The 26853-nt window shown below is 39.3% G+C and overlaps 2 protein-coding genes and 2 non-coding genes across 5 annotated transcripts in view; 1 reads left to right on the forward strand and 3 right to left on the reverse strand.

Moving 5' to 3' along the window:
* Positions 1-623: 623 nt before the first annotated feature.
* Positions 624-6345, reverse strand: LOC146376689 (uncharacterized). 2 transcript variants are annotated; one of them, XM_084946616.1, is made up of 8 exons: positions 6060-6345; positions 5302-5573; positions 3972-4125; positions 3653-3899; positions 2902-3002; positions 2349-2499; positions 1486-1591; positions 624-736 (listed from the first exon to the last, which is right to left on the reverse strand). In XM_084946616.1, exons 1-7 carry the CDS (start codon positions 6125-6127, stop codon positions 1514-1516), a joined length of 1071 nt encoding a protein of 356 aa, XP_084802742.1. In that variant the 5' UTR covers positions 6128-6345; the 3' UTR covers positions 624-736; positions 1486-1513. The 2 variants fall into 2 exon arrangements, with proteins under 2 accessions (XP_084802742.1, XP_084802743.1); XM_084946617.1 differs by lacking the exon at positions 2349-2499.
* A 5662-nt stretch (positions 6346-12007) lies between these two features.
* On the reverse strand, positions 12008-12079 carry trnac-gca (transfer RNA cysteine (anticodon GCA)). Its single transcript has one exon. It is a non-coding gene; the product is annotated as a tRNA-Cys (tRNA).
* A 2100-nt stretch (positions 12080-14179) lies between these two features.
* On the reverse strand, positions 14180-14251 carry trnac-gca (transfer RNA cysteine (anticodon GCA)). The gene has a single exon. It is a non-coding gene; the product is annotated as a tRNA-Cys (tRNA).
* An 8470-nt stretch (positions 14252-22721) lies between these two features.
* The window catches only part of LOC146376692 (stromelysin-3-like), a 35777-nt gene continuing 31645 nt past the window's right edge, over positions 22722-26853 (forward strand). Inside the window, exon 1 of the mRNA XM_084946031.1 lies at positions 22722-23092. Within this exon, the coding sequence (XP_084802157.1) occupies positions 22976-23092 (117 nt within the window). The 5' untranslated portion in view covers positions 22722-22975. The remainder of the gene's footprint in view (positions 23093-26853) is intronic.

A 26853-nucleotide genomic window follows, 5' to 3' on the forward strand; every position in this document is an offset into this window, starting at 1 on the left:
ACTCCACTGATTAAGCTAATTATGATTTATGATAAGACGTTTGGCTCAAGAAGGTTGTAAAGTAAAGCTCAGCAGCATTCCTGGTAGATCAGCTGATCTCAAAGCTAGCCACATCAGCTAACGGTTTCTACATAACCACTGGGAGATGTCATATGGAGCGGGCTGTTTAAGCAGCCTTAATAAGCCCACAGTTGTCACGCATCTATAAGCCGTTTTGCATGGAGGAGTCCCAGGACAGGACAACATGGGAATTTTCTTCTCTCTAAAAAACAACTCATGGTTGGGAACTCAAAAGAACATCCATCCATCCTCTTATCAGCTTCATGTGGGGATTGAAACTAGAGGACAATTTAGAATCACCCAGTAACCTATCCCAACTAATTGTATGTCTTCGGACTGTGGGAGGAAACCAGAGTACCTGGAGAGAACCGGCATAAACACAAGGAGAACATGCAAACCTCCACACATACAGTCCCCAGCCAAACTGTGGAGTCAAACTGAGGACCTTCTTGCTGTGAGGGAACAGTGCTAACCACCACGCCGCCACACCGCCCGCATAACTTTCTGTAAATGTAAATGTTCTGTAGCAAAACGACGGTGATTATTTGCAATAGTACCAGAACAGGCTTAAAGAGATGTTTATTTTCACACAGGTGACGGACTCATAACCACTTTTTCTTTCTCACTTTTGACAGGATTTTGTTCAGCTTTCTGCAGAAGCTCCTGTGTCTGATTCCTGAGGGAGAAACAGATTTTACACGCTGCACAGGTCACACATAAACAGGACAAGATTAGGAATGTTACATTTACTACCTTAAGATTCTTTGCTGAACGTTAACACCTTACGTTTACAGAGACTAAAACACATTTTGACTATTTGTCAAAGAAAAATACAAAATATGTGCAGCACACACTAGGAAGGCCACATTAGAATTATCATGTTATAAAACTGGAAGGAGGTATTTGTTAGCAAACAGCTGCTTATTTCCACATTCATCATAGTAATATTACCACTCAGTGGTCTTTGGTTTGTCTGCAGTCGTCTTTTAACATCTGCAGATTCACTTCTAAGTGAGATCAACCCATAAAATAGCCCCATCCTTTTGTTCTTCTTCCTTCACTCTTTATTCTTATTTAAAGGAAAATAATTTAGGTGCTGAACTACTTTTCTAAATATCTGGCATTCATGCAGAAATGGCAGAACGTTTGAGGCCCAGGACACTGACTTACTCTACTGTGTGTTAAACTTGAAGCCTCATTTAGTGAGGAATGCATTGTTGTTCAGCTACTTTGATGAGAAGTGTTAACAGCCATTCTGGCTCTGTTAGGACTCGGGCCTCGCAGGGCTCTGATCCAGCTCACTGAGCTGCTGAGAGGAAACAGCTTCAATGAAAACAAGAGATCAGCTCCCAGCAGAGTCCGCACTGTTGTTTTCACAAGTCATGAGAGTATGACACACAATCCAGTGAAGAGCGGTTCCAGTACCTGACTGGCATGCGGCCAGAGGTCATCTTCAGAGCACGGCGGTGCTCTCCAGGATCTCCAGCAGCCTCTGCACCTTCCACTGATTCTCAGACGACTTCTCTGCATCCTGCAGATGACAGAAAATACAAAGCTTTGATAATGACTGAGAGACATCTCAGTGGACAGAGGCATAGAGAAAGTTTTACTCAAATATCTGATCTAGTTGAATATTAAATATTCTTAAAACGACTACCCAGTACATTTGTGAGAATCTAACAGATTATAGTTCTCAGTAGTGGATATTCTAATGCATTAAATCAGGAAGGAGGTGCAGGTACAAGTGAGTAAGCATGAGCTTATAAATATAATTCATTTTTTCTTCTAACTGTAGGTTTTACTCCATTTTTACTGCTGTATTTCAGCTCTTACTAAAGTCTAACCATGTCTTGTGTGTTTTTAAGATAATGTTTGATATTTTTCTGTTTGACCACAAATACTTTTCTCCTCTGGGAGGCAAAAAGACAACTTGATGTTTTAAACTTACCTGTTAACATGACATTCTCCAACCTTTCAAAAGAAATGCTGCAAATTCAAATGTTTTTAAATAAACCATCATTTGTTGTCTTTGTGACATCTGCCTTTAATTTACAAACAAATACTCTGAAAATAAAGAAAATATTATAAGTTCTGAATATAAATCTTTACTTTGTCTATAACTCTTGCACCACTTGATGCGTGTTAAGAATATAAATGAGATGTTTGCCTTCTCTTCAATAAGCTCTAGTGGACATTAACCAATATTTTCCTGCCCTGCAGCTGCCACACATATCCAGAGTTTTCAGGGGCACTAAAACAGCGGCACTGATACCCTGACTGTGTTTTACCGACAGGATGTGTCCGAGAATGATGGCTGCTTCCTGCTTGACACCCTCCAGCTTCAAATTCTTGCACCTCAGTTTCTGGATCTGGTCTGAGAGTGAAGTTATCCTGGCTGATTTTTGACGACACTGCTCGTGTACTAAAGACAGACTCTGGCTGAAAACAACGGTTAAACACTCGGTTAGAGCGTAGCTCAGTTTAAATGTGTGACGAGAGATCAGATGATCTCTGGTTAAAGTTTACGTGTGCATACACATACTTAGCACAATTTACAGGTTACTGCCAATAAACTGACAAATGATATCGTGACCTTGAACGCAATTTAAGTGAAGACCCATTCGGGATGCTGTGTTTAAGCATCAAACGTTCACTAAACTGTAGACGGACGATGGGTACCTTTCATCCTGGCATAAAATCATTAGTCCTTCAGCCAGATGAGCTGAAAATGTGTTTAATAGCCTGAATCTTTTCTTTTAATGTAAGTCTGTCAGTCGGTACTAAAATAAATATGTGTCTGATCCTGTTCTGTGGACATTTAAAAAGACATTTGTCTTCTACCTGAGAGTCTTGATTTTAGCCAGTGTGCGCAGCTTATCCAACGTACAGTCCTTCAGCTCTGTTGTCAACTGCTGGCACTGCTCTCTTAGCTCATCTATGTTCTGAAAAATGGAAGACAGTGAATGATTTTAGTGATTATTGTGCTTTAATTAATGATATTTAATGTTACTTTTATTTCATAGTCATAAACAATATCAAGCTCAATGCTGGGGGCTTATATATTTCAGGCGTTCTCGTTGCAGAAGCTGCAAACGTAATGATTTTATACATCCTATCAGATAAAACATCAATTTTCCATCTTCTTCTTGGGTTTGACCTTTGACACTAAAACAGATATCTTTAAGTATATGTGTAAGTGCAAAACACTGAGACCAGTGCTTGGTCCTCACAGGAAATGGAAGACATGCGCTGTTCATTTCTTATTTGATGTAGAGAAAAAAATGTAATAAAAAATACTGCAAATTCTCAAAAATCTCAAAAGTACTGCTAACTTCTTGGGAAGCAGCGACTTTGAATGATAGGTATAAGTTAGTTTTTTCAGTCCAACTTAAAATCACTCTCATCAGTTGACTGTCTTCTTTTAAAAAAACTGAAACTGAGTAGATTTATATAAACTTTCAGTCTCAAACCCATTCGGGGAAGCTGCTGTGAGCTGTCCGCAGTTCCTGAGAACACTTGGAAGGCGCTTTAATAAGAAACATCCAGTGTCTTAGTGAGGTGACATTACTGTCACGAACAGCTGTCCTCTCACCTTCTTGAGGATGGATTTCTGCTGAATAATCTTAATGAAATCTTTCTCCAGTTCATCTTGTTCAGAACAAAGATCCCTCTGTCTGGCTTGCATGGCGTCTACGTCCTCCTGCAGGGGCACCAGCTCACTCTTCAGAAAGTGGAGCTGCTCCAGCCGCTCCTCGTGCTCAGCCCTGTTTTTTGTAAGTATTTTTTCAGTCTTCAGCTTTACAGTAGGCTCCACGATGCTCTGCAATCTCTCAACTTTCCTGGTGAGAGAATAATGGATGAATATTTATTGCTTGTTGTGAAGAAACAGTCAGACCCTGACTGGACTTCACCTGTCCATCTCCACCTGTGCTGCCACCTTCACTGTTTTGGTGGCAATGTCATGCTCTTCCTTCTGTTTTTCCAGCTGCTTCCACAGAGACTCCATGGCAGACAGACGCCACTTCACTGAAATCAGGTCCTTCTTCTGCTGCTCCAACTTTTCCACTGAGGGGAGGAGAGGAGTGTACACGTAGCAAAGAGATTATTGATGCATGCTGGGTAATCCAGGTAAGGAAATCTAATAAGTTGATTCTGAAACTAAGCCTGTGGCTCATTGTTAAACAATAGTGCTAGTTTTAGTCATTTCTAAGGTTTGGGATTTAATGACGTAACGAAATATGTGTCCCTGAGATAGAGAAGAGATGACGCTCCACTCGAAGGTGTTTTAAACAGTGTGTAAGCACCACCTGTTCAGTGGGGACTGTGACCACACTGTCCTCACTGCTTCTTACATTTTATTTTTATTTTAAATTTCTCTATTTGACATCACACTGTAAACAGCCCTTTACTAAGTTATTGCATCTATAGGTATCCAACGTTTGTACATACACACACCGGCCATTTCATTAGTTACACCTTGCTAGTACTCAGATTAAACTCCTCTTGCCTTAAGCGATGCCTTAATTCTTCGTGGCATGGACTCAACTGTAGCTCATCTGCTATCATCGAATACCTCGGTTCTGCTGAGTAGTTATTTGAGTTACTTTTGCCTTATTATCAGCTCAACATGGCATTTTCTCCCAGAGAATTCACCAGATATTTTCCCCTTTTTAGCCCATTCTCCGTAAACCCTGTGTGGAGAAAATCCCAGGACATCAGCGGTTTCTGAAATACTGGGACCAGATCATCTGGCACCAACAACCACGCCACATTCAAGGTCACTTAAATCCCCTTTGTTCCCCATTTATGTGCTCGGTTTGATTTTCAGTCGGTCATCTTGACCATGATGGTTAGATGACGCCTCACGGAGTGTGTGGAAAAGTCTGCTTACTGTGTGGAGAGAGACTCAACTAGAGTTAATCATTCTGACATCGCAACAACAAATCAGTGAATACTAAATGCACTGAGTCACCGCCATGCGAGTGACTGATTAGATATTTGTGTTAAAAAGCAGCTGCAGATGTGTACCTAATAAAGTGGCTGATGAGTGCACATGGATATCTTTCCCCTTTCAAAGAGCTCCTCAAACAACAACAGTGTAAACCCAGGAAGTGCTCTGATGTGCTTCCTATCCTGTTTTCAGGTACTAAAGAATTAATTTGTAAGAATATCAAAGAATTTCTTTGGTCTCATTAATAATTTGCTTTTTTCCTATTGGTGCTGCTGTCAAAATGTTCTCACCCTCTATCTTGTTCTCTGACTTAAGCTTTTCAATCCGCTCACGCATCTCCTGCATCTCCTTGCTGTGCTGCAGTATCAGGTTGTCTCTGTAGCGTTTGGCTTCCTGATGCTCATTCTCCAGCTGTTCCAACAACTCAGTCACCTTCTTTTCTTTTGCAGTCAGGATGCGTTTCAGGTGACCAGTCTGGATTTTTGAGTCCTCCTGCAGCACGGCGAATTCAGAGACGAGCTCCTGGTATTCTTTCTCCATCTGCTGTTGTTTAGGCCGACAGCTGCAGGTTGAACAGGGACACGGCAGGCTCAGGGATTAGATTCAAGAATCTAGTTTGATCTTTGTTATACATACAGTGTGCATCATTGCATTCACTTGTTCACTTAATTGTTGCTCAAGGCCGCTTTAAAAACATTTACAAGGAGAACTGGCTCCTTGAAGGCAACACTTAAAGAAATGGGGGCGGTGCCTCAAGGCTGTTGCCTGGTACTGCACTTTAAATTAATTCTCTGTTATATTTAACGTAAATATATTATTCTCTCAATTTTATTTGCATACTACACTATTTGCTTCCCAATAATCTAAATTTCGAGATTTAGGTTAGGCAAGTAGACAACCCTGAAGGGAAAAGCTCAAAGTGTTTTTGATAAGATTAACATTAATATGTTAAAAGTGGGAAAGAAAGATACAATTACACTCATATTTCACTGTATAAATGAACTCTTACGGATTTATTTCGATAAAAGTTAAAGAGAAATAGACTTACCTATCCAGCTGCTCCTCTAGATATCGAATTTGTTTCAAATATAAGGCCATTTCTTTATCGGAAGCCATTTTATCTGCTGTGCTTGCTTTTTTCTCCTGTTCTCCTATTTTATTAGTTATTTAACTAGTTTAAGCAGAAAACGATAACTGCAGACAAACCGTTAGGCTACTGTCCTTGTTACTAAGGAACTGACCGCTCCGGAAGTTCTCAAGTCAAATTTTACTCGTTAATTAAACGTTAAATATTATTAAATCGATGTTATCTATTTTATCCGATATCAGTGCCATTTTCTTCTTTGTGCATATCTTCATTCCAGTTTATGGTGTTTTTCAAAAGAAAAAAAAAACGAAGAAGAAAAGGAATAAGTTGTTATAATAGAGTGATGCTTTCAGGGACCGTTTGTCAGATCAGTTTTCACAATCTAACTTCAATATTATGTGGTTGCGTTTATTTATTTATATTCGCTATTTTGAGGTTTTAGCCTTTTATTATTTCTAGTTTAAAATTTATATAGAAATATATGTAAGCTTTTCATATTTCTTAAATAAGAAAAATGTATTTTAAAATTCCTGTTTTATTTTATACTTATTATAAATTAACTTTTTTCTATGTTACATACATTTATTTTCCATACTGTAATATTTAAAAAGCAATACAAACCCCCATGAAACAGTGCCAACACTGTGATCATCATTAGTTGATTATACATACAATACATAGTGACTGCAATTTATCTTTAATATCTATGCTTTTAAGCTGCTGAAGTCATCTTTTTCTTTAGTTTATTCGTTTTATATTTGGATGGATTTGAGTTCACATGTGTTTTCTTTTGTTTTTTCATCCTGTTTTTGTTCCTTTCCTCTCCATCGCTGATTGTTTTCGCATACACCATGTCACATAGCACACTGAAATTAAAGGTTTCCCATTCCTAGTGTGGATGGATAACAGCCAACTCGAAATAGAAGAATAAGCCCAGATCTTGCTGTGTGGATGATATAATAGTAGTTAGACTCTGGTAATAACTACGCTTGCACATCAAATTGTAGATATGAAGAATAAAACACACATATATGGTCAGACAGTATGTCAGATTGACTTGAACATCAGTAATTGCTTATTGTCGAGGTCTGTCCTATAATTGGAAAATGCAATGAGGTGGCTAATCTCTGTCTTATCTTACCTGTCCTTCCTGTTCTTGAACTTAATCAGTGGTTTGCACCTTGTTGTGAACTCAAGATGATGACATGCCGACCTCCTCAGCAGCAGATGTTGTTTTTTTGTCTCTCTTTGATCCTCATATTTAAAATCACGGAGAAAAGCTTTACACTCTAAACTCAGTACTTTGAATCAAGCTCAAACATCATGTTTACTTTATTTGTTTGAAATGAAGAAAGAGGCCTCACCTGAAACTGCCTGTCGATTGGTTGTCCAATTAGTTTTGAGGATCTGAAAATGTGGCTCTGTGTATAAAATGAGTCCAGTTCCTGATCAGTTACTCTAAAGTCTGTACAGGCAAAACTACACAATTGTGTATTTATCCAACAAATTAAACTTAACTGTATAACTCAGTTAATTAGATTGGTTGTGTACTCATTAATCACTCATCCATTAACATTTTGTAGGAAAGACTGAAGACAATTTGTGTGACTGTCTCACAAAGGGAGATTTAAGTGGGTATTTTTAGAGATATTTTCCAGTAGGTTGCATTTCCAAGTCACCACCAACAGAGGTCAGCAGAGACGCTGGGATCCTCGTTATTCCTCTTTGTGTTCACAACATGTTTGTGTGCATGTTAAGCTAGAAGCAAATATTTGGACATAGTTAGGAAATAGTTTGATGACTGAGCCAAAATGAGCCTTTCTTTAAACGTTACAGCACTATTACTGGAACTGGGAATCCTTTGTTAACGTTTCAGGACTTTCATGGATCATTATCAGCTGATGACTTTCCAGATGATTAGTTTTCTGTCTCCTCAAACACTGATGGTACGCAACAACCACCCTGGGGTCTGAAAATAAAGTTTACTGATGTTTCTAAAAGAGGCAAACGGCATAAAAAGATATGAAATTACTTCCGGCTTGCTATTTCAACTCTCTGAACCATCCCTGACAAATGGCAGTTAAGAGAAGCTGTGAAAGTCATGACGAAGTCATTACTGAAGCTTTTCACATAAACTGCACATCAGCTTATATGGTACGTAAACAGTAGCTGGAGAGCTTGAAGGATGGTGCTCAGACAGGTCTACAAGGAAGTGTTATAAGGAAGAAATCCATGCTTAAATTAAGTCTAAATTTATTGCTGTCTTAGTTATTTCCCTCTTGGGCTTTTTGGCTTTACCACCACCTCTTTCTGTAATATGCAGTTCTGCTCCTGTGTTTCAACCTGTTATCTTTCTGTTTTGTTTTGTACAAATAAGCCAGCAAAGTGTAGATAATAGAATAAAGAGTATACAAATTCCATCTTTCCAATACTTGACCTGAATTCTTTCACGTTCTCAGAAAACAAACCTCCAAGTGGGAAAAAGCTTAAAATATTTGGAATCAACACATATGTGTAAAAAAAATAACAACAATTCACTTTATTAATTTCTTTTACTGTCAAACTCACCAGGTTTTAAGAGTTACTTACCAACAACCTTCCTGTGTGCATTTTGATAATTTGAGAGGAATTTTCATTTTTAAAAAACACCTAAAGCTGAACATTTGTTAACGTTCATTGTAACATTGGTTTACAAGTTCAAAACTTCAGCGAAAGAAAGAAAGAAAGAAAGAAGCGGCTGATAATCTGAGCCGTCTACAAAAGGCCTTCTTTGAAGTGTCAAACTGAAAAGCATCACTTCTGTTGTGAAACGTGTTTTATTTTTAAAACAAACACAAACACAGTCTGTTCCTGAAAATAACAAATCTGATAAATAAAAAGCAAACACATCGCAGAACAATCAAACATATTTTCACAAAGAAGTCAATAAAAGCAAAAAATAAAAATAGAGAAGTGTATGATGTGAAAAGTATTGAAATGGGACCCTGAGGTCAGAATGTTTTTGAAAGGTTAAAAAAATATTGTTTTGTTGTTGTTATGTATATGTTTCACTGGAAGCTAAATCTGCTGAAGATGAGGAAGTAGAAGAGGGCATCCATTACTTGGAGGGTTGGTGGTTCAATCCCTGGCATGCCAGCGTATCCTCGGGCAAGACACCGAACCCCAAGTTGCTCCTGACTCATTTGTCCAAGTGTGAATGTTAGATCAAAAACACGTAGGTGTACAAAATTTCTTGTGTGAATAGTTGAGTGGAACAAGTTGTATGAAGTGTTGCAGTAGAGTAAAAAAGTTGTAGTCAAAACCAGTTGAGTCACCATTTAATAGCATTCGTACTTTTACCAAAAGAGCCACTATAACGCCACTTCCAAAGGAAAGTAAGGTTTAATTCAACTGTGTGGCCTTGCTTAGATCCACTGCAGATTTCAATCATTCTAGCAATCAAAGGTTTTGAACACCCACAAGCTCAAACTTCTTTTTCATCCCAGAAATTACAGGAAACTGACATTTGCTGATGTAAACTTATAATGGGAAAACCCATTATTTGACTGCAAAGGATGCTGAAACCAAGCATCCTTAAATGGAAATCAAAGATTAGCAGCAGCAGAACATTTTAGTCTCCCCATTTTGATCTCCTTCCTTTCTGCTTTCACCTCTTTGGCCTTTTTGTTGTGGCGAGGGCTGCCACGGGTCGGCCGGGGTCACGCCAAAACGAGGGAACGAGGCTTAATGCCTTCGAACCCACTAATAACCCCCACCGCGTCCTCTCTATCCCCCTTCAGAGCAATTTTTCATAGCTCTCCGCCCAGTCAGTCCACAGTCTGGTTTGCATTAAATGGACACATGTGCTCTTTGTTTTGAGAAGTGCGGCTGACACGGACCTATAACCAGCCACATGAAAGATGGATTTCTCAGGCAGCGGCTAAACTTTGTTCAGGGACTTTTAACAGGAAGCGTCATAGCGACAGGAAGCGGATGATTTGACTTCATTAAGAATAACGGGTAGAGTATGCATCCAATGTGGAAGAGTTGATCTGAGAAGACCTTTATAAGCGGGTCAGCAGATTGATATAAATCTAAAGCCAGTATGAGGTTAGATGCTGCAGCTCTACCTCATATATCACATGTCAGAGCTTTACACCCGCATGTTGCTGTAAAAGAGAGGCGACTTTTCTGTCCATGACCAGGATTTATACTCTGCGGAATAATAGCTCAGTGTTCAAGTCGAGAGCATGTGGAAGTTGATGGACACATGAGCTAAAGCTGTGACCCAACAATTTATCTAACTACCAAACCACCCTGGAGCACCAAACAGCCATGAAATGTTTTAATGAAGCTCCTTAGGAGGGACCTTGTAGACTCCAGCACCAGCATGCTGGATTCAAGCAGTTTTGCATGATTCACAATTTAAAATAACCCTTATTCATCGACTTCCAACAAGAACCAAGACAAGGAATCACATTGCTTGTAGTTTTTTTAAGCTTTTTCACTAAATGTCTCCATCAGAGAGACTGATGGAGACAGAAGAGATAGACAGATAGGTGGATGTTGGGCATAATACACAAAGGAGGTCTTTTGTCTGTTCCAGAGGTCCGACTGATGAGCTAAAGAGTGTTTGCAGCTTCTCATCCTGTGTCAGCTGGGACGGTCCCCCACAGCACGCCTGTGTTTAAGAAAAGGGATGCGCTGATACCCATGTGAGCAGCAGGGAAACTAGCAGGAGGGGAATCTGGATTTAATCCAGCGATCTCTTGATCTGAAGTCAAATCTCTCCCACTGAGCTATACTCCCTCTCTCCTTCAAGCCACTTTGAAAACAAAACACTGTATAAGAGACAGACTGTGCCCATTATGTCACCTGCTGGTTTGTGAATATCTCACTTTACCTGACAAGCAGACCCACTGAGCACCACTGTAAGCTTATCAGCAACTTCTCAATCACAATTTAGGTCTGCCCTAAAGCGTATCATAATTTACCAAACATTGCGTTTTGAAGGCAGTGGTATCCAGATTCAATCTCACCTATCTCATCATACAGTCGTTGTCTTACATTATCTCTGTGTGGTCTTTCTTCTCTGGGGCACAGAATATGTTTGAAAATCAAGAGCCTACACGGATGTGGGCTCTGTCATCCTGAATGACAGAATTTGACTCTATTATCAGAAGGCTAAAGGTGCTCGTTCACTGCATCTTGACGGAAGCAGTGCTGATCGTATATTAGCAGAGGTGGGCAGTAACTATTTACATTTTACATTTACTCAGTTACACTTACTTGAGTAACTTTTTGAGAAAAAATGACTTTTAGGAGTAGTTTTACTACACTGTACTTTTTACTTTTACTTAAGTAATAATTTTATGAAGTCTCACTACTCTTACTTGAGAAAAGATTCTTGCTACTTTATAGAATAATAAACACATTTTAACCATAAATGCATGAGACACAGACACAAACCTACAGTGTTTTAATGTTATTCTATCTGCTGAGCCTGTCGTGCCATTTGGAGAAGTAAAGTATCACCATGTATTGTCACTTGAAGTACTTTACCCTATTCTAACATATATTTATATTACCTTCTCTAAATATTAGTTTCATAATGATTTGGAAAAGTGTTTCCTCTGCTGAGATTTATTAATTTGTAATCATCTTATTTATATGTAGTATTTTCATTTTGCTTTTCAGTATTAAACGACATATTTTTGTCTGTCTGAATATCTCATTTTTAAACATTAAATCAGATGTTATGATCAGTTACTCAGTACTCAAGTAGCCTTTTTCACCCAATACTTTTTAACTCTTAGTTGAGTAATTTCTTGGATGGCTATTTTTACTTGAGTAAAACTACGTCGAGGTAGTGCTACTATCACTTGAGTACAATTTCTGGCCTCTGTATATTAGTAACAGTGAAAATAGCAGGGGGGCACCTGGATTTGAACCAGAGACCTCTTGATCTGCAGTCAAATACTCTACCCCTGAGCTATACCCCCACATTCAGGCCTTCCGCTTGCATAACACCACCCACTGGTTTATGAACTTTTCAATTAAACTGACAAGTAGACCCAATTCCACAATAGCAAAATGCAAACACAGCACAGCAGATCGCCTGACTGTAGCCACGTTTTTCCTTTAACTTGTCACGTTTCTGTATTTAATTCTGGAGCAGGGGAACCAGAGACCTCCCACACTCTGCAGATATCGTCAAAGAATGTTTCCAGCACCTTGTTCTCTCTGTGCCACAAAGAATAAAGGCAGCACTGACAGCAAAAGGGGGTCCAACAAGGTACTAGGAAGGTGTACTTACTAGGGCACACCCACCAGATGATTGTATTTATATTGTACTTTTGTAAATCCACATCATGAAATGCTTTACAGAAGCTACAAAATAAAAACATGGAAAGGTAAGACAACATTAGGTCCAATAAACTGTAATAAAAACAAAAGATTGCTTGAATTATATTAAAAGTTAAGCAAAATGAGGGGACTTTCCCATAAATATGTGTTTGAAGACATGACTCAAAAAGAAGTCACTTTGTGGGACATATTTATAGAACATTGTTAAACGTGCAAAAGTGTTTAATTAAAAGATTGAAGTTTGGATACCTTGTTGTGCTGAGCGCAGCATCTTGAAACGTTTCGCCTTTGGTGTTGTTTTGTCTGATCTACAAGGTGTTCGAGTGGCTGCAGGGCTAAAACGCTATTTAAAGTTCGAGGGAGACGCCATGTGTTTGAGTGACGTGGGATAAAGTCTGGATAAAATGAAGCTCACAACCTCAGTATGAATAGAGCCACTGTTGGTTCGGGATACGGAGATGATAAGAAGAACAGAATACGATCAACCTTTAAAGGATCCTTTTGGAGACTGTTTGAGTTATCACACAGCTGAAATGTTCCTTCATGATTTGCTATCTGTGACATTTGCATAGCTGCAGGCATCACAGCTCATTTTACACCTTCAGGGGAGTTCGTGTGCTGCGCTTAATTTACCTAAAATACAGGAAATAGTTTCCAAAATGTAAGATCAAACTTTCAGTAGCCGTGAAGGAAACAGCACTGGTGCATAATGTCACACCCTGCTTCCCTTCAATCACCTGAAACCAACAGGAAGAGTTTTCTCAACTCACTGAGTCTAATGTGGCATGCAGGAACACACACACAGTTACCCAAGTTCAAAAGGTTCTTAGCAGCGAGTTTCCAAGTTTGGGGTTTCAAGGCTGTCAAGTCAAGACAAATCAAAGCCCTGAATCATTTCACAAACATCGCCTGCTTGTATAATGCGACACGCTGCTCTATGCTATTTTAAATTAGCTGTTGCAAAGAAGTAGTCTGAGTGCAGTCACAGATCAGTGATGATGAAGCTTTGATTTTTGTCAGTCGTCTGTGAGCTTCAGAGAGGAGACACAAGCTTACTTCTCAGTCCTGGCTGCTGTCACATACATTTATAAAAGATGGACGCAATCACCTTGATGTAAACAATTGGTTTTGAAAAGATGAGTGGCATCCTACTGCATGCATGTATGTGACATTAATACTAGAATCTCACTCCAAAGGAAACAAACGTCACAGCAGGTCAAAATATTCAGAACATAATTAACAGAGATTATATGACAAATTTGAGCCTTTTGGATGAAATAAATTCACCCTTCTCTGCAGTTGTTGTGAAGGAGGAAATGGCCATGCTTATTTCTACTGAAAGGTTGGGGATTTTAACACGGGGGGCTTGTTTTTGGCGACAGTCTCAAGTGCACATTAGAAAAACTGCAATTCTTTGCTGGTTCCACACCAACTTTATTTTTCAGCCTCGTGGTTACCATGTGGATGCAATCTGCAACTTCTCCACTAGCTGCCACTAAAACCTGCGCACTGCTGCTTCAAGGTGTCATTGCGCAACTTCTTCCTCTCTCCTCCGTCAGCTCAGTTTTTAAATTAAAAAATTATAAGGCATAATTTATTTTTCTTTTAGCTGAACTGCCGCTTTAATCTCTCTCTCTGTTGAGTAAACACCTGTCCTACACTAATATCACATATTCCAGGGTGAGTGTTTCATGAGCCCTGACAAAATACCTCATCCTTGCAACAGTGAGGTACTCAGGGGGCACCCGGATTTGAACCGGAGACCTGTTGATCTGCAGTCAAATGCTCTACCACTGAGCTATACCCCCACGTGACAAGCATCAGTGAGAACTTTTGCATCAGGTTAGCAGTTTATTAACAGAAGGGTAAAGGTGATCACTCAACTTGATGGAAGTGTGCATCAAAAGCCCTCGCAACACATCCCATCATAGTTACAGTTGAATTAGCATCTGGATTTGAATCAGAGACCTCCTACGCTGCAGTTAGACACCGTACCCCTGAGCTATATCCCTCGTTCCCAGAACCCACCTGTACAAAAACTGCATGAAAAGTTAGACCTAGTGCCCGTCACATCCCCCACTGGTTTATGAACCTTTCAATTCAACTTATAGGCTGATCCAAGAAATCCCAGTGAGAAACTTAGCAACACTGTAAGCTTACAAGGAACTTGTCAATCAAAATGTAGATTTTCCCTAAGACGTACCCTCGTTCACCTGTTTTTTGAAGGTTTATCACACATTTTGAATCTAATGGGATTATAATTTATAAAATGATCACCATGTGATATTTAGTAAGACCTGAAACTGAGACTGTACTTCCACACATCCACTTTTCAGAACTTTTTATACTTTTTTATCTACTGTGTGTGTTTATTTTTGGTTTCTATCACTATCTGCCTCTGCCTTCACTGACAATGGGCCTCTTTCTATTGCCAAGTACAGTTTCCATAGTTAGTCCAGGTAATCTACCATCCCCCACTCCATTTACCCGAGGAAAGCTACTGATAGCTACTGGGAAAACAGCATCCTTGTCCTCTTTTTATTCTGCAGTGGAAGCTGAGTTTTCCTGCCAGTAACCAGTAAACACTCCAGTAAGCCAAGAAAGACACCCTAAGATCAAGAAAAACATCCAGAGATTGCCACTGTTACGCTTTAGAGGGGCGGTGACAAACTGGCTGCTGGGTCTTTTTATGCTGTAACATACAAAAACCCTTCAAATATGTATTTGTGTTCAGGCAGATGTGATAAGGGAACAACAACCATCGCACACATGCAAACAACAGCTCAGCATTATGTCACTGGCATGTCATGCTGCACACTTGTTTGTGTGTCTATTTTTTATGGTTTTTGTGTTTTTACCAAAAGGAAAAACACGGAGCTCCATCAGCATAATCAGAGCGTGTGATAATAAACAGATTGAAGCCTCCGTTCAAAAGGCACCAGCTGCTGGGTCAGGACCAGATGGGAACCACTTAACTCTTTTCATCTGAAAACATCCTGGGCTTGACTTCACCTTTACAAAGAGATGGCATAAATAAGGATTGGACATAAGCCTGGAACCAACGTGCAGCTGTTAGGCTGTGATGATTGTTATGTGTGTCAAATATTTAAAAGCATGAACGTGGATGTTGTTTTCCTTAATGTGGATGTGACGTGTTTAACCTAAAATGCTGAATGAGAAATAAGTAGGTTAACTTAACCACAGGTTCATAATGTGGATGTTAACTGGTAAAGTAGATCTTAGTAGAAAAAAAGCTGAATTTTAGTGAATTTAGCAGATTTCTGTTGCTTTAAAAAATAAGCTTATATACTGTACATGGATCAAAATAAATTCAAATTTTACAAAAGAATGTCTTGGTTTGTGTTTAATTTCTAGACACTGGTGGGTGCCTTACAAATTACGTCCACTGTAATCCTCACACTTAAAACGTATGAAGTTATCCCTGTTTTAGAGGAGAAAATACAAAAAGCACAATGATAACAACCTTTTTAAACTAGAACTGGAACAAGTCGACTTAGTCTGGAATCTGAAAATAAAATGAACTGAAAACATCAGTTAAAAAAGACGACTAGAAGTAAAAACTGATTAAAAGTACAAATGTGAAAATAAATCTGAGGATTCAGAGGTGGACTGGTTTGGTGACTCAAGAAGCCCATCACTGGATTTTGTCACAGTGTGTTACTGTTTCAACATCCAACCAGACAAAATTATAAATGATTTTTATGTGTCACTACTTTGAATTAATTTCCCTGCAATAATCCTTAGAAACTTTCTGTCAGATAGAACTGTGAGTCCTCGGACTGGGATGGTTCATGGGTGAGGCGTTTCAGGCATGTCCACTCACGAGAGGTCTGGGCATCTTTTCTTAGATTGTTGCTCCCATGACTTAGACCTGGATAAATGAATGGATGAATGGATGGATAGACAGATGCATCAATAGAACCAATTTCTTTTTGCGCAGATGACTAATGACCTATCATTAAAAGGGAAAACATTTTTTCAAACAGCAGTGTTAAGCAAGGAAATGAGACACTTAGGAACCACTTGGGAAGGTTCAAAACAGAGCCGGGAAGACGGTTTTCTGGATTTCAAGAAAACAATAAAAAGAAAACAAAGATGAGATGCAAGAGGACAGAAGCTTTTCTGTGAACACTGGTGTGTACTGAAATATATCAGCTGGCTCTTTCAAAAAGTTTGACAAATATCAAATTCATCAAGACGCATCTTCTGTTTATCTTCAACTGTTTGTAACACAGTGAACTAACCAGTAATGCCATCCAAGTACAACAGAGTCCAGCCACTCTCAGATGGCTCACATCTGCAGCCACTAGAAAAACTACCTTGAAGCAGCCTGTGTTAACATTTAGTCCTGGATGTTGGCATTTAAACCTTTACCGGTGGCTGTGTTTCTAATTACATGCATCAGCATTCTGCAGCACCTTAATCAGCATTTTAAATGAAACGCCAAGTTTCCATTGTTTCCTTTGACCAGTGTCACTCCAGCAGATTCCTGTTCATAGTTATTGGACTTGGCAGTGACTTGGATCCTAATTTTGAGGCGTATTTCTTTTTTAATTGAGAGCTGCTGTCATGTGTTGGAGCAGTGCCACCACTTGTAAAAAAGAAAAAGAAAACACAGAGGAGCAAAATGTATTGGGACCATCTGTGGGGAAGTGCTCATTGATGTAATTCACACAGTGACACTGGCTAGCTCAGCACAGGTTTATGTACAGTTACCAGAGCTGTTTTAAGTATGCGCTAACTTTAGACAATAACACATTTGTGGAAAATACGGAGAGAATGAAATAACAGACCTGCTGGAGATCAAGAACACTCTTCTTTCAAACACAATAAAAATATATGGAGCGTGATCAAAACGCAGTAGATCTGAGGTTCAGCTACAAACTCTCAGATGCCTGCCTGAGGCAAAAATTATCTCATTGGTTTGGTTCTGTCGTAATAGATGGAGACAAATATGCAGCTTTTGAAGTCCAAGTAAACTGGCAAACTTTTAAAAATAGAATAAGTTAAAGCCGAACTATAAAAACAATGGTTTTTCTTTGTGTTTGGGCTTATGGCCTCAATCTTGGATGAAATGTTTCGGTCAAGAAGTGAAGTTGTTCTTTATATTAAAAGCACCACAGGAGCTTTAAGTTGTCCAGATCTTATCCTCTTCTCCGTGCAGACATGCAGATCTCTGTCGTTTGCTTCATGGAATCCTGTTTAAGGGCTACTGGGCTAAAATGAGCCAGTAGGAAAGCTGATCCACTGCTTATATCTGGGAAACCATTCATCATTCTAGTCACTTAACCCTAAATTTAATTACCATCTTTCTTTTCCTTTTCAATTTTCATCTTTCTGTGGATGGCAGAACTTAATAGATAACATATTTTTCAGTTTTTGCCTATCAAAGCATTTCTTGGCACCACAGATTTTATCGGTTCCATGTCAAAAGCTTGTTATCTCCGACCATGGCTTTATATCACATGCTGATGAAGTGCCAGTGAGTAAAAACATGTGACCGTATTAGCAAAAGTTGAGCTCCGGTTTGCAGCGTAAGCACTTTTTCTAAATAAGTGGTTGTGGGGAGAAAAGAGCCCATCTTACTCTAAGACATCAATTTGTACCCTTGAAATTCATGTTTCAACACAGCATTTCGTTACTTCTATTCAGTTTAATGTTTCCCCCCAAGTTTTTAGTCATTTTGAAAAGCATTTTGCAGACACATGTGACAGGCTGGTGGTTATATTATTTACTAGAAAGCCTGGGAGTCAAAAATATTTCCAGCATTTTAGGCCTTGCTGGTATTTACAGTCATGTGAAGAAAGAAATTTTCACAGGAAAGCATTCCTACAAAAACGTAGGACAATATCAGCCATTTGGAGCTAATCAAACGCACCTGACTAATTGAAGTTTGACTACCTCTAAAAAGTAAACATTTTGACAATTTTTGATTGTCTGAAGCTTTCCAGTCTATGTTACAACAACACCACAATCTTCCCAGAAGTCGACGTCCCAGCAAATTCACCCCAAGATCAGACCGCACTCAGAGAAACTGCAGAAAACCCAACAGCTACATCCCAGACTCTACAGGCCTCAGTTTGCATGTTAAATATTAAACTTTGTGATAGTGCAAAAAGAAAAAGACTGAATTGTTTGGAAGAGTTGTTAGAAGAAAGGCTCTTCTCACTAAACAGACCACCTGTTTACCTTAGGTTTGCAAAACTGCATCTAAATAAACGTCTTGATCCGTGCTCAATCATCCAGGTAAGTAAATCCTAAAAGGTTGATTCTGTTCATCTGGACCAAAAGCACTGCACACTGTGTCCCAATTACATTTGCACACAATTTACAGTACTTATATGCTGTGTTTAGTGAAGACCAAACACAGCATATAAGCACAAACACCTCATACCAACTGTCAAGCTGTAGTGGAGGCGTGAGGATCGGACAGCTTGAGTCTAATCTCGTCTGGATACCAAAGTGTTCTGGAGTCAAATGCGAGGCTGTCCGACAGTTAAAGCCTGGCTAAAACTGGGTAATGCAACAGAGCAATGATCCCAAGCACAGCAGCAAATCTACAACAGAATGGCTGAAAAAGAAAATAATAAGAAGATGTTGCAAAGGCACAATCAAGGTTTTGGCAGGACCTTAAGAGAGCTGTGAATAAATGAATGTGTGGAAACTTCAATGAACTGAAGCAGCAAAGAATAGTGGGCCAAAATTCCTCCTCAGTGATGTGAGAGAACGATAAAGTTTTTACTGCTGAACTTGGTTCTACAAACTCCTGGGATTCACAATGTTTATCGTCGGACTGCGTAGAGTGCGTAAAATACAAATTTATTTTGTAAAATAACTGGACTTTTGGGTGTCCCCTGAAAGTTTGTGATGCTCAAAAGAATAAAGGTTTCTTACATTGAAAGACTTCGGTGTTATTTATTATAGGATTTGAAATTGCAAATGTTTGTTTTTAATCATAATAAATGTTTATCATTTTGGTCAGTTACAGTTTAATTTGTTACAGTGGACAAAAACAACCGTGTCGTGCTGAGGTTCTTTATAGATGAGTGATATACTCTCATCAGCCCAGTGCAAGCTTTAAATCAGCCTGTTTACGTAATTCATCTGCATGCAGTAACATTAATTACAGTATCCTGTCCAGAAATGAGTAGTGTTACTTTCTTACAGAGCCTTTCCTTTTTCTCTGTCATTACACTTGCAGATAACAGGCCTGATGTGGTGCAGGGCTGTCAGCCAATCAGATTTTATTGAAACCTTTTACACGTTCAAATAGCCTTCAGAAACCTGACAGTCATTACACAGAAAGGCACTGCTAAATTCTTTACCGCTATTAGTGGTTATAATTACAGAAGTGTTCTCACACCGGCTCACAAAGAGGTTTTCCTCACGAAGGGACGGCGCTGCAACTGATAAAAATAGACTGATGGATATTCCAAGTATTTTTGCGTCAACACACACACAAACACACACACACACACACACACTCCTTGAATTGCTATAAAAACTTCACCTCCCTCATACTCCTCCCTAAGAGGTCAAGTATTATCATACTAAGTGTCCTTTCATCAAACTCTATTGGGCAAATATTAGCAGTACTGGAAAGTAACAAAGTACAACAAGTACAAGCTAAATTGTGCAACTAAAATACTTGTATTCGATTTCCATCCATCCATTCACAGCTTATCCAATTCGTGGCTGCAGGGGGGCTGGAGCCTATCCCAGCTGTCACAGGGCTGCCCTAGACAGGGGTCACTGTAACTTCAGTTACTAATTACTTTACAAATTCAGATTACTCATACAAAATTCTATTAATGGATTTAATAGGATTAATCTATCAGTGTTATATTTAATGCTGTAATGTAGTAATGAACGATGTATTAATGATGGGTCAACTATGACACCACAAGGAGAGAAAACCACATGCAAGCACGCTTTTTATGTAAATGGTTAGCTGAAGCCTTACTGCTACATTTACTGCTAGCTACATTAAAGTGACGCACGCATGAATTTAATTAGTTTGCATTTATGAAACGAAACTGTTTTGGAATAACGTTTGCAGTCAATGAAATTGATGTTTTTTGACCTGCCTATATGATATTATTTGGCTATTAAGTTTTTCAATTACACACGCACACACACAAACAGGGCTGTTATTACAATAAACACATCATTTCATATTAGTTGTCACAAAATTGCATTAAAATGCTCCAAAACGGGCGACGTGGCAGTCTAGAGGTTGGGTTTGTACCTCCTCCCTGTGTTCACCCGCCCAGTCCAACTACATGCATGTTGGGTTAATTGGCCATTCGTAGCTGGTCATAGGTGGGAATGTTTGTCTTTCTCAATGTGTTAGCGCTGTGACAGACAGGTGACCCGCCTCTTGCCCCATGGCAGCCAGGATAGACTGCAGCAGTGTTCACAACCTTGAAACAGTGGACAGAAAACCAGCTCAAATAATGAGAGGTGTGTAAAAGCAGACATCTATCAGTTATATCTTTTGGCACACCAGTCAATCAAAGGAGGCCTGTCCTTATTCATACACAACTTTAAGCTTTATTACAATTAAAATGACTCAGTTATATATGTTTACAGACTCTACACTGAATCCAGTGGAATCTCTGGATAACCTCTCTTCCTTGGGGTACATCACTCATCTATAAAGGTCATATAGGTCCAGTGTTATCACTTACAAGTCTACTTTTAGACATGTTACGCTTTAATAGAGTATTAAAAACCATGTACAGACACAAAGTTTTCATTTGTTTAGTTAAATGTTACAAACTTTGAGGTCCAGTCCTCACCAGTGACCCACTAAACCCACCTGAAGCTTCTAGAGTTCTGGCCAGACCCCTTCCAGGTGTTTGTAGCTAATGTAGTAATAAAGTTTCCATGACATGACAGTCCTAACAGAGGTGAGATTGGCAGCAGTTCCACTGCAGCCACTTCCAACAATAAGGGAATTTTGTGAAAGTAAGGACACCCTGATTTACAGGTTTTAAATCTTTAGTAATAACACTTATTGGAAATGAACTCAGAGTCTTATTTCCTAATGATGCACTCAGAATTATGTCATTGTATAAGTGCTTAGCCTAACCTAACTCAGTAATGTGCTGGCACAATCACCCAAAATGTTACCAAGAAAAGGGGGTTTGGTGTCGGGCAACACAAAAAGTTTAAATCACACCTGCTTTGCATGTGATACCATTACATTCCACCAGAAGGCCGAACACAATCCTAAAACTCTGATGTTTTATGATATTCTTATTACAACATGCTGATGTCAGCCTTTTTTTTATTACAATGCGATGATATCAACAGTTTTTATAGCTTATTAATGCTGATGTCAGCATTGGTACTATGGAAATCTAGTAGTGTATTAATCTTTGTGTGTTATTGTGAATTCATACATTTATGTGTTGAAAAATCAGATTCTACAGATCTCAAACAAAGAAAATGCTTATGTCGCCCAATGACATCAACATAATTTATTGCTTTACATTTTGGGCATCATCCAATGGAAACTAAAGCTTTTTCCTAATTCACCTGACCCTGACCTTTGACCTGTGACACTGAAGAATTACATATTGAAATGTTTTTATTTTATTATCTTTGCACATATGGTCGGAGCCAAATTGGCTGAAAACTTTGGCTTCTATAAGCTGTAACGAAAATGAGGTTTGAAGATACATTCATGCATTGTCTGAATTTGCTAACTTTATGGCGCCAGTGTGATCTTGTAGGTCTTTTTTTTTAATAAAAAGTGTGCTGTACAGTTCTCTCCATATGGTATATGACTCAATAGTATATTGATGTGAAGTTTGAGGACAATGTTTAAAAAGTGGGATTATTGATTTTCACATTTGCTGTAGATCACTTTGACTTTGACCTTGAACATATTTTCAGGAAGAATAAATCAGCACTGGCTGTTTTTGTTTTTTACCATCACATAGAATTTAAAAATGATATCTTGAAAAGTGTTAACTGCGAACAAACAAACAGACAGACAGAGCCGATTACATGCTACCTGCGTGATTATGGAAATTAAGTTTAAAAAAAAATTCTCCCACTCACTCTTATTTCATCTTGTTTTCAGAATAATCGCATTACATTTTTTCTAAAAGTACTGAATAGTTCCGCTGTACATGTGTTTGAGTTTATGGTTCATGCACTTTCCCCACTTAAACTTAATCCTGGGTTAAACTTAATCTTGTCTCTGAAATAAACAAAAAAAATAACAGGTGGGTGAAAATCCCAAAGCCATCAACATCATCTGTTTTGCGTTGACAGGCGTGGCAGTGAAAGGGTTACGAGTCACATGGTAGCGGGTGGTATTATCAGCCCGGGGCTGTAGAAAAAAGAAGAAGAAAAAAAAGAAAGTCTATCTGGAGAAAAAAAAACTGAGAACAAAGAAATCTGTCTATATAAGTTGCCCCAGATCCTGCAGCGGTGTGACTCCGGACTCTGCACTCCGCAAAACAGCTCTCCTGTGCACCACCACCACCACGGCTCCGATGGCTGCAATGATGCGGACTTCTCTGGTCGTGTGCTGCTGTGTTTTTGCGCTGCAGTACTTACAGGTCATGCTTTGTCTGCCAGCGCGGGGGTCCAGCAGGTACAAAGAGGCACCGGTGAGTTGGAGCACGCCTGTTTTTTCCCCATTTTTGTAACTTGTCGCCGAGTCGAAGCATCCGTGCTTTTGCAGAAGTTTGTAAACTTTGAATGAGTGGTTCAGCTCTGACACTGTTGCACGAGTCAAACATGACTTGTTGCTTTTCATTTTGAAGTACTGTGCAGTGTTTGCTTTCTTCATTCTTTCTGCTGCTACAATCGGCCCCAACGCCCCCTAAAACACACACGGACACATGTGCACACAGTCGTGCACAATAGCCCGCTTTACCGTGCAGACTTTAGAGTCTGCTCCAGAATAAACACGCTATTAATTGTTGCATAAAAACGGCTTGACTTGAAATTACTTCCAGGTTTTCTTACGTGTTTCTCCAGCTGCAAAAGTGCTCGCACATGCACGCGCGTGGCTTTCAATCATCACGACCAATGACCCTTGTGTTGTAATTAAGAAAATGGCTATTTTAGGGGCGCACGGCAGTTGACCTGTCACTGTAATTAGCCCGAGAGCTGCTCTTACTTTGAAGAAATTACTATCATCACTGTTTACTTTTTGTCTGCTCAGCAGCAGCATCCACGAGCGTGACTGCAGCCAAACCTGACGTCTTCTGCATTGCATGCACGCAGGGTGACAGCAGAGTGTTTTGGTTTTGACTCGGATGTAATGAGGATCTGATGGTTTGGGAGGAGGGAGAGAGAAAATAAAGGTTGCAGGGCCCCTGCAGTCTGTCTGCAGGGCAGGAAGCTGTAATAACAGCTCTTAAAGGCATTTTGTCAACAACACCATAAAAGTGAGGGGTCCTCCATATGGCCCCGGCACGATGGCGTCTTTCTGTCATTGTCATGTGCTGTGGTGGCTTTTCTAATTTAGCAGTTGTTTGGTCTGTTGCCATTATGGGGGACTTGACCACATGCTGCAGTGTTGTTTAATGTAACTATTTATTCTAGCATTGTAATTTAAGATTCAGCTATGTTTACTACTCCTTTAATCCGTGTTTTTGCTTACACAGCTCCTCCTGCATCACGTGACTCCTTTCTAGATTATTTAACTGTTATTTACTCAGTGAAGGCCTGTTTAACACAGATGCTTGTTCTAAGGAATGTCCTGTTTACAGGTATACAGCAAAAACGCATTTTATCAAAACAATCTGGCAGCTCGCATATGCAGTTACAGAGAAGAATGTAATCCTTACCCGGAATAATGATTACATTCTTCTGATTACAAGTTAACAAGAATTTTTTAACCTATTTTCAGATACTGATGTGTAGAGTAAATAATCTGCATTATGTTTTACACACAGTGCAATTTGGACAAAAGTTGCACAGCACAAGATGTAAAGATTTCCTGACAAGAGATTTCCAGAGAAATAAGAATACTTTAAGGCAAGTGTATCTGTCAGCTGGGAAATTAACAACCAATTGTTTCATGAGAAATGCAATGGCGAGTTTTGAACTCTAAAGCAGGGAAAGCTATTCCTGTAAAGGTCTTAATCCAAGCTCACACCAGGTCCTTGATCAGGTGAGAACATGCCAGGACTGGTCTACCATAACAGCAAGTTAGTTTGGTAGCAGGTTCATACACTTTGTTTGACGAGTCTTCAGGACTCGTGCCAGTGACTGCTGCCCTGGCATGATCTACTGGTATGGTTGGAATACAGCATTTATAAATATGTTGTCATTGGTTTCCAATTGCCTGTAACTCCGACTGAGCTCTTGATAACTACACTGGTAGCACGTCCTCTCCCTAATATTTATCCTGGAATGAGGGCCTTTTATTTATTACCAGGAAGTGATATTTTTCAGGCACGCACAACATAAACAGATTTCACTCATATCTGTTATGTGTAGTTATTTAAGTATTAAATAAATTAAATTATATGACAATGCAGCTTAAAAATAATCTGTTTTATTTTTACAACAAGATTACCCATTAACACTCTGCTTGACTCGGCTCAGGGCAGCTGGTTACTGTGTTTGTGCCAGTCCAAACACAGGGAAGTTGCAGAGTGCCCTCTGGTGGACAAACTATGCAACATCAGCTCATTATATGTTTGAATGGTGTTTCTCCCGGCTCTTTTTTTACATAAAATTTTCCCTTTTCAGCTGTTACAAATACTAACAGCGATATCAGCAAATACCATCAGCAAGTAAAGAGTAGGGTCCAATTCTTCATCGATTTCTATACAATCGGAGTACTTTTTGCAACAAGCAGACAGAATACGTTCATTGCTACACAACTGGAAACTAGTCTAAACAGTCATATAATCTTTAAGCATTTTCAACATTCAATATTTTAAGTTAAAGCAAGAAGTAACTTTCTAATGGCTGTTTAGGGTGCAGTAAAAATCAAGAATTCAAGTGAAAAATTAAGATAACATGAATCTACTTACAATAATAGAAGATACCCAGTATTTCTTTTCTAGTTTTCTTAATAGTAAACAAGATTTTTTATTTAAGCAGTGGAGCAGTATTGTCTAAGACAGGAGAGCTGGTATCCATGATCTGATGTCTGCTCTACTTTATGGTAACTTCCTTTCATTGGAAGAGGCAAGTTCTTTAGCCACACTTTTCTCCCACTGAATTACAGGAGACATTTAGGATGATGTAAAGAGGACGGTTCAGCAGGACCTGATTACAGCTCAAAGTGTGGGGTCTGGGTCTGGGTTATGCATATCTTTGTTACTGACTGCGTGTTACTGCTAACTTGCTATCCAAGCCCCATTCCTAATCAGTCAGTGCTATAAAGGATTGTATTTTCTTCCATTATAGAATCTGATTCTTCAAAGCACTCTATGGTTTGTTTGATAGCACAAAGTTGAAAATGAACATGTTTTGCTATGAAATACTTCTCTAGATGCTTCTGTGACTATCACAGATGCGGGGCTTTGTGTAGCTTGTTTGACCCTCAATGCCGTGTCAAATTATAAGACGAGAGATGATTCAGCATTGAGGTGACAACATCCTATAAAGAAGTCTCGCTGCTCGGAATTTGTTTTCATTTTTTCTTTTTGTTTTTTTATGCTTTGTCACACATTTTAACTCAGGTGATGATTTACGTGAAGAATAATCAATGGTGGAGATTAGGGCCTGTAACACGGTGCATTTGTCTGACCCCAGTTTGCAAAGACAGGAACATACTTTACTTATTTCCAGGTCTGTATATTTTTTTTATATTTTTTAGACTGTTTGTAGAGTAGCTTAGCATGATTGACAGTTCAAAATAATCCTTAATTTAGTGATACCACGTACCAGTCAGACTTTTTCCAGGTCTAACATGATTCATAGGCTTTGGATATCTGCTGAAACTTATCACTGACACAATACCAGGGCGATCGTGGCTCAAGAGTTGGGAGTTTTCCTTGTAATCGGAAGGTTGCCAGTTCGAGCCCCGGCTTGGACAGGCTCGGTCGTTGTGTCCTTGGGCAAAACACTTCACCCGTTGCCCACTGGTGGTGGTCAGAGGGCCCGGTGGCGCCAGTGTCGGCAGTCAGTGCGCCCCAGGGTGGCTGTAGCTACAATGTAGCTTGCCAGAGTACCAGGAGAAAACCCCACAGACACAGAGAAAACAAACTCAAGAATCAAACCCATGACCTTCTTGCTGTAAGGCAACAAGCTTCTCACTGCACCACCATGCTGCCTGGTTCACATGCAGTTCATATTTAAGGAGAAGACGCTGGTTAGATTTACCCACCGAATTCTACCTTATGTACTCGGTCTTTAGAAGTCAGTGATAACTCTCAAAACATTTGCTTACATTTTGTAAAGT

The sequence above is a fragment of the Perissodus microlepis genome, chromosome 12 (assembly GCF_051167445.1).
Source record: "Perissodus microlepis isolate ML-2025 ecotype Zambia chromosome 12, ASM5116744v1, whole genome shotgun sequence".
In the NCBI taxonomy this organism is placed as follows: Eukaryota; Metazoa; Chordata; class Actinopteri; order Cichliformes; family Cichlidae; genus Perissodus; species Perissodus microlepis.

Excerpts from the sequence above, each read along its gene's own strand:
- LOC146376689 (XM_084946616.1), bottom strand. The coding sequence starts at position 6,127 with ATGGCTTCCGATAAAGAAATGGCCTTATATTTGAAACAAATTCGATAT. Across the intron at positions 5,574-6,059 it reads CTAGAGGAGCAGCTGGATAG|CTGTCGGCCTAAACAACAGC; the intron begins GTAAGTCTATTT and ends TTCAACCTGCAG. Across the intron at positions 3,900-3,971 it reads GCACAGGTGGAGATGGACAG|GAAAGTTGAGAGATTGCAGA; the intron begins GTGAAGTCCAGT and ends TTCTCTCACCAG.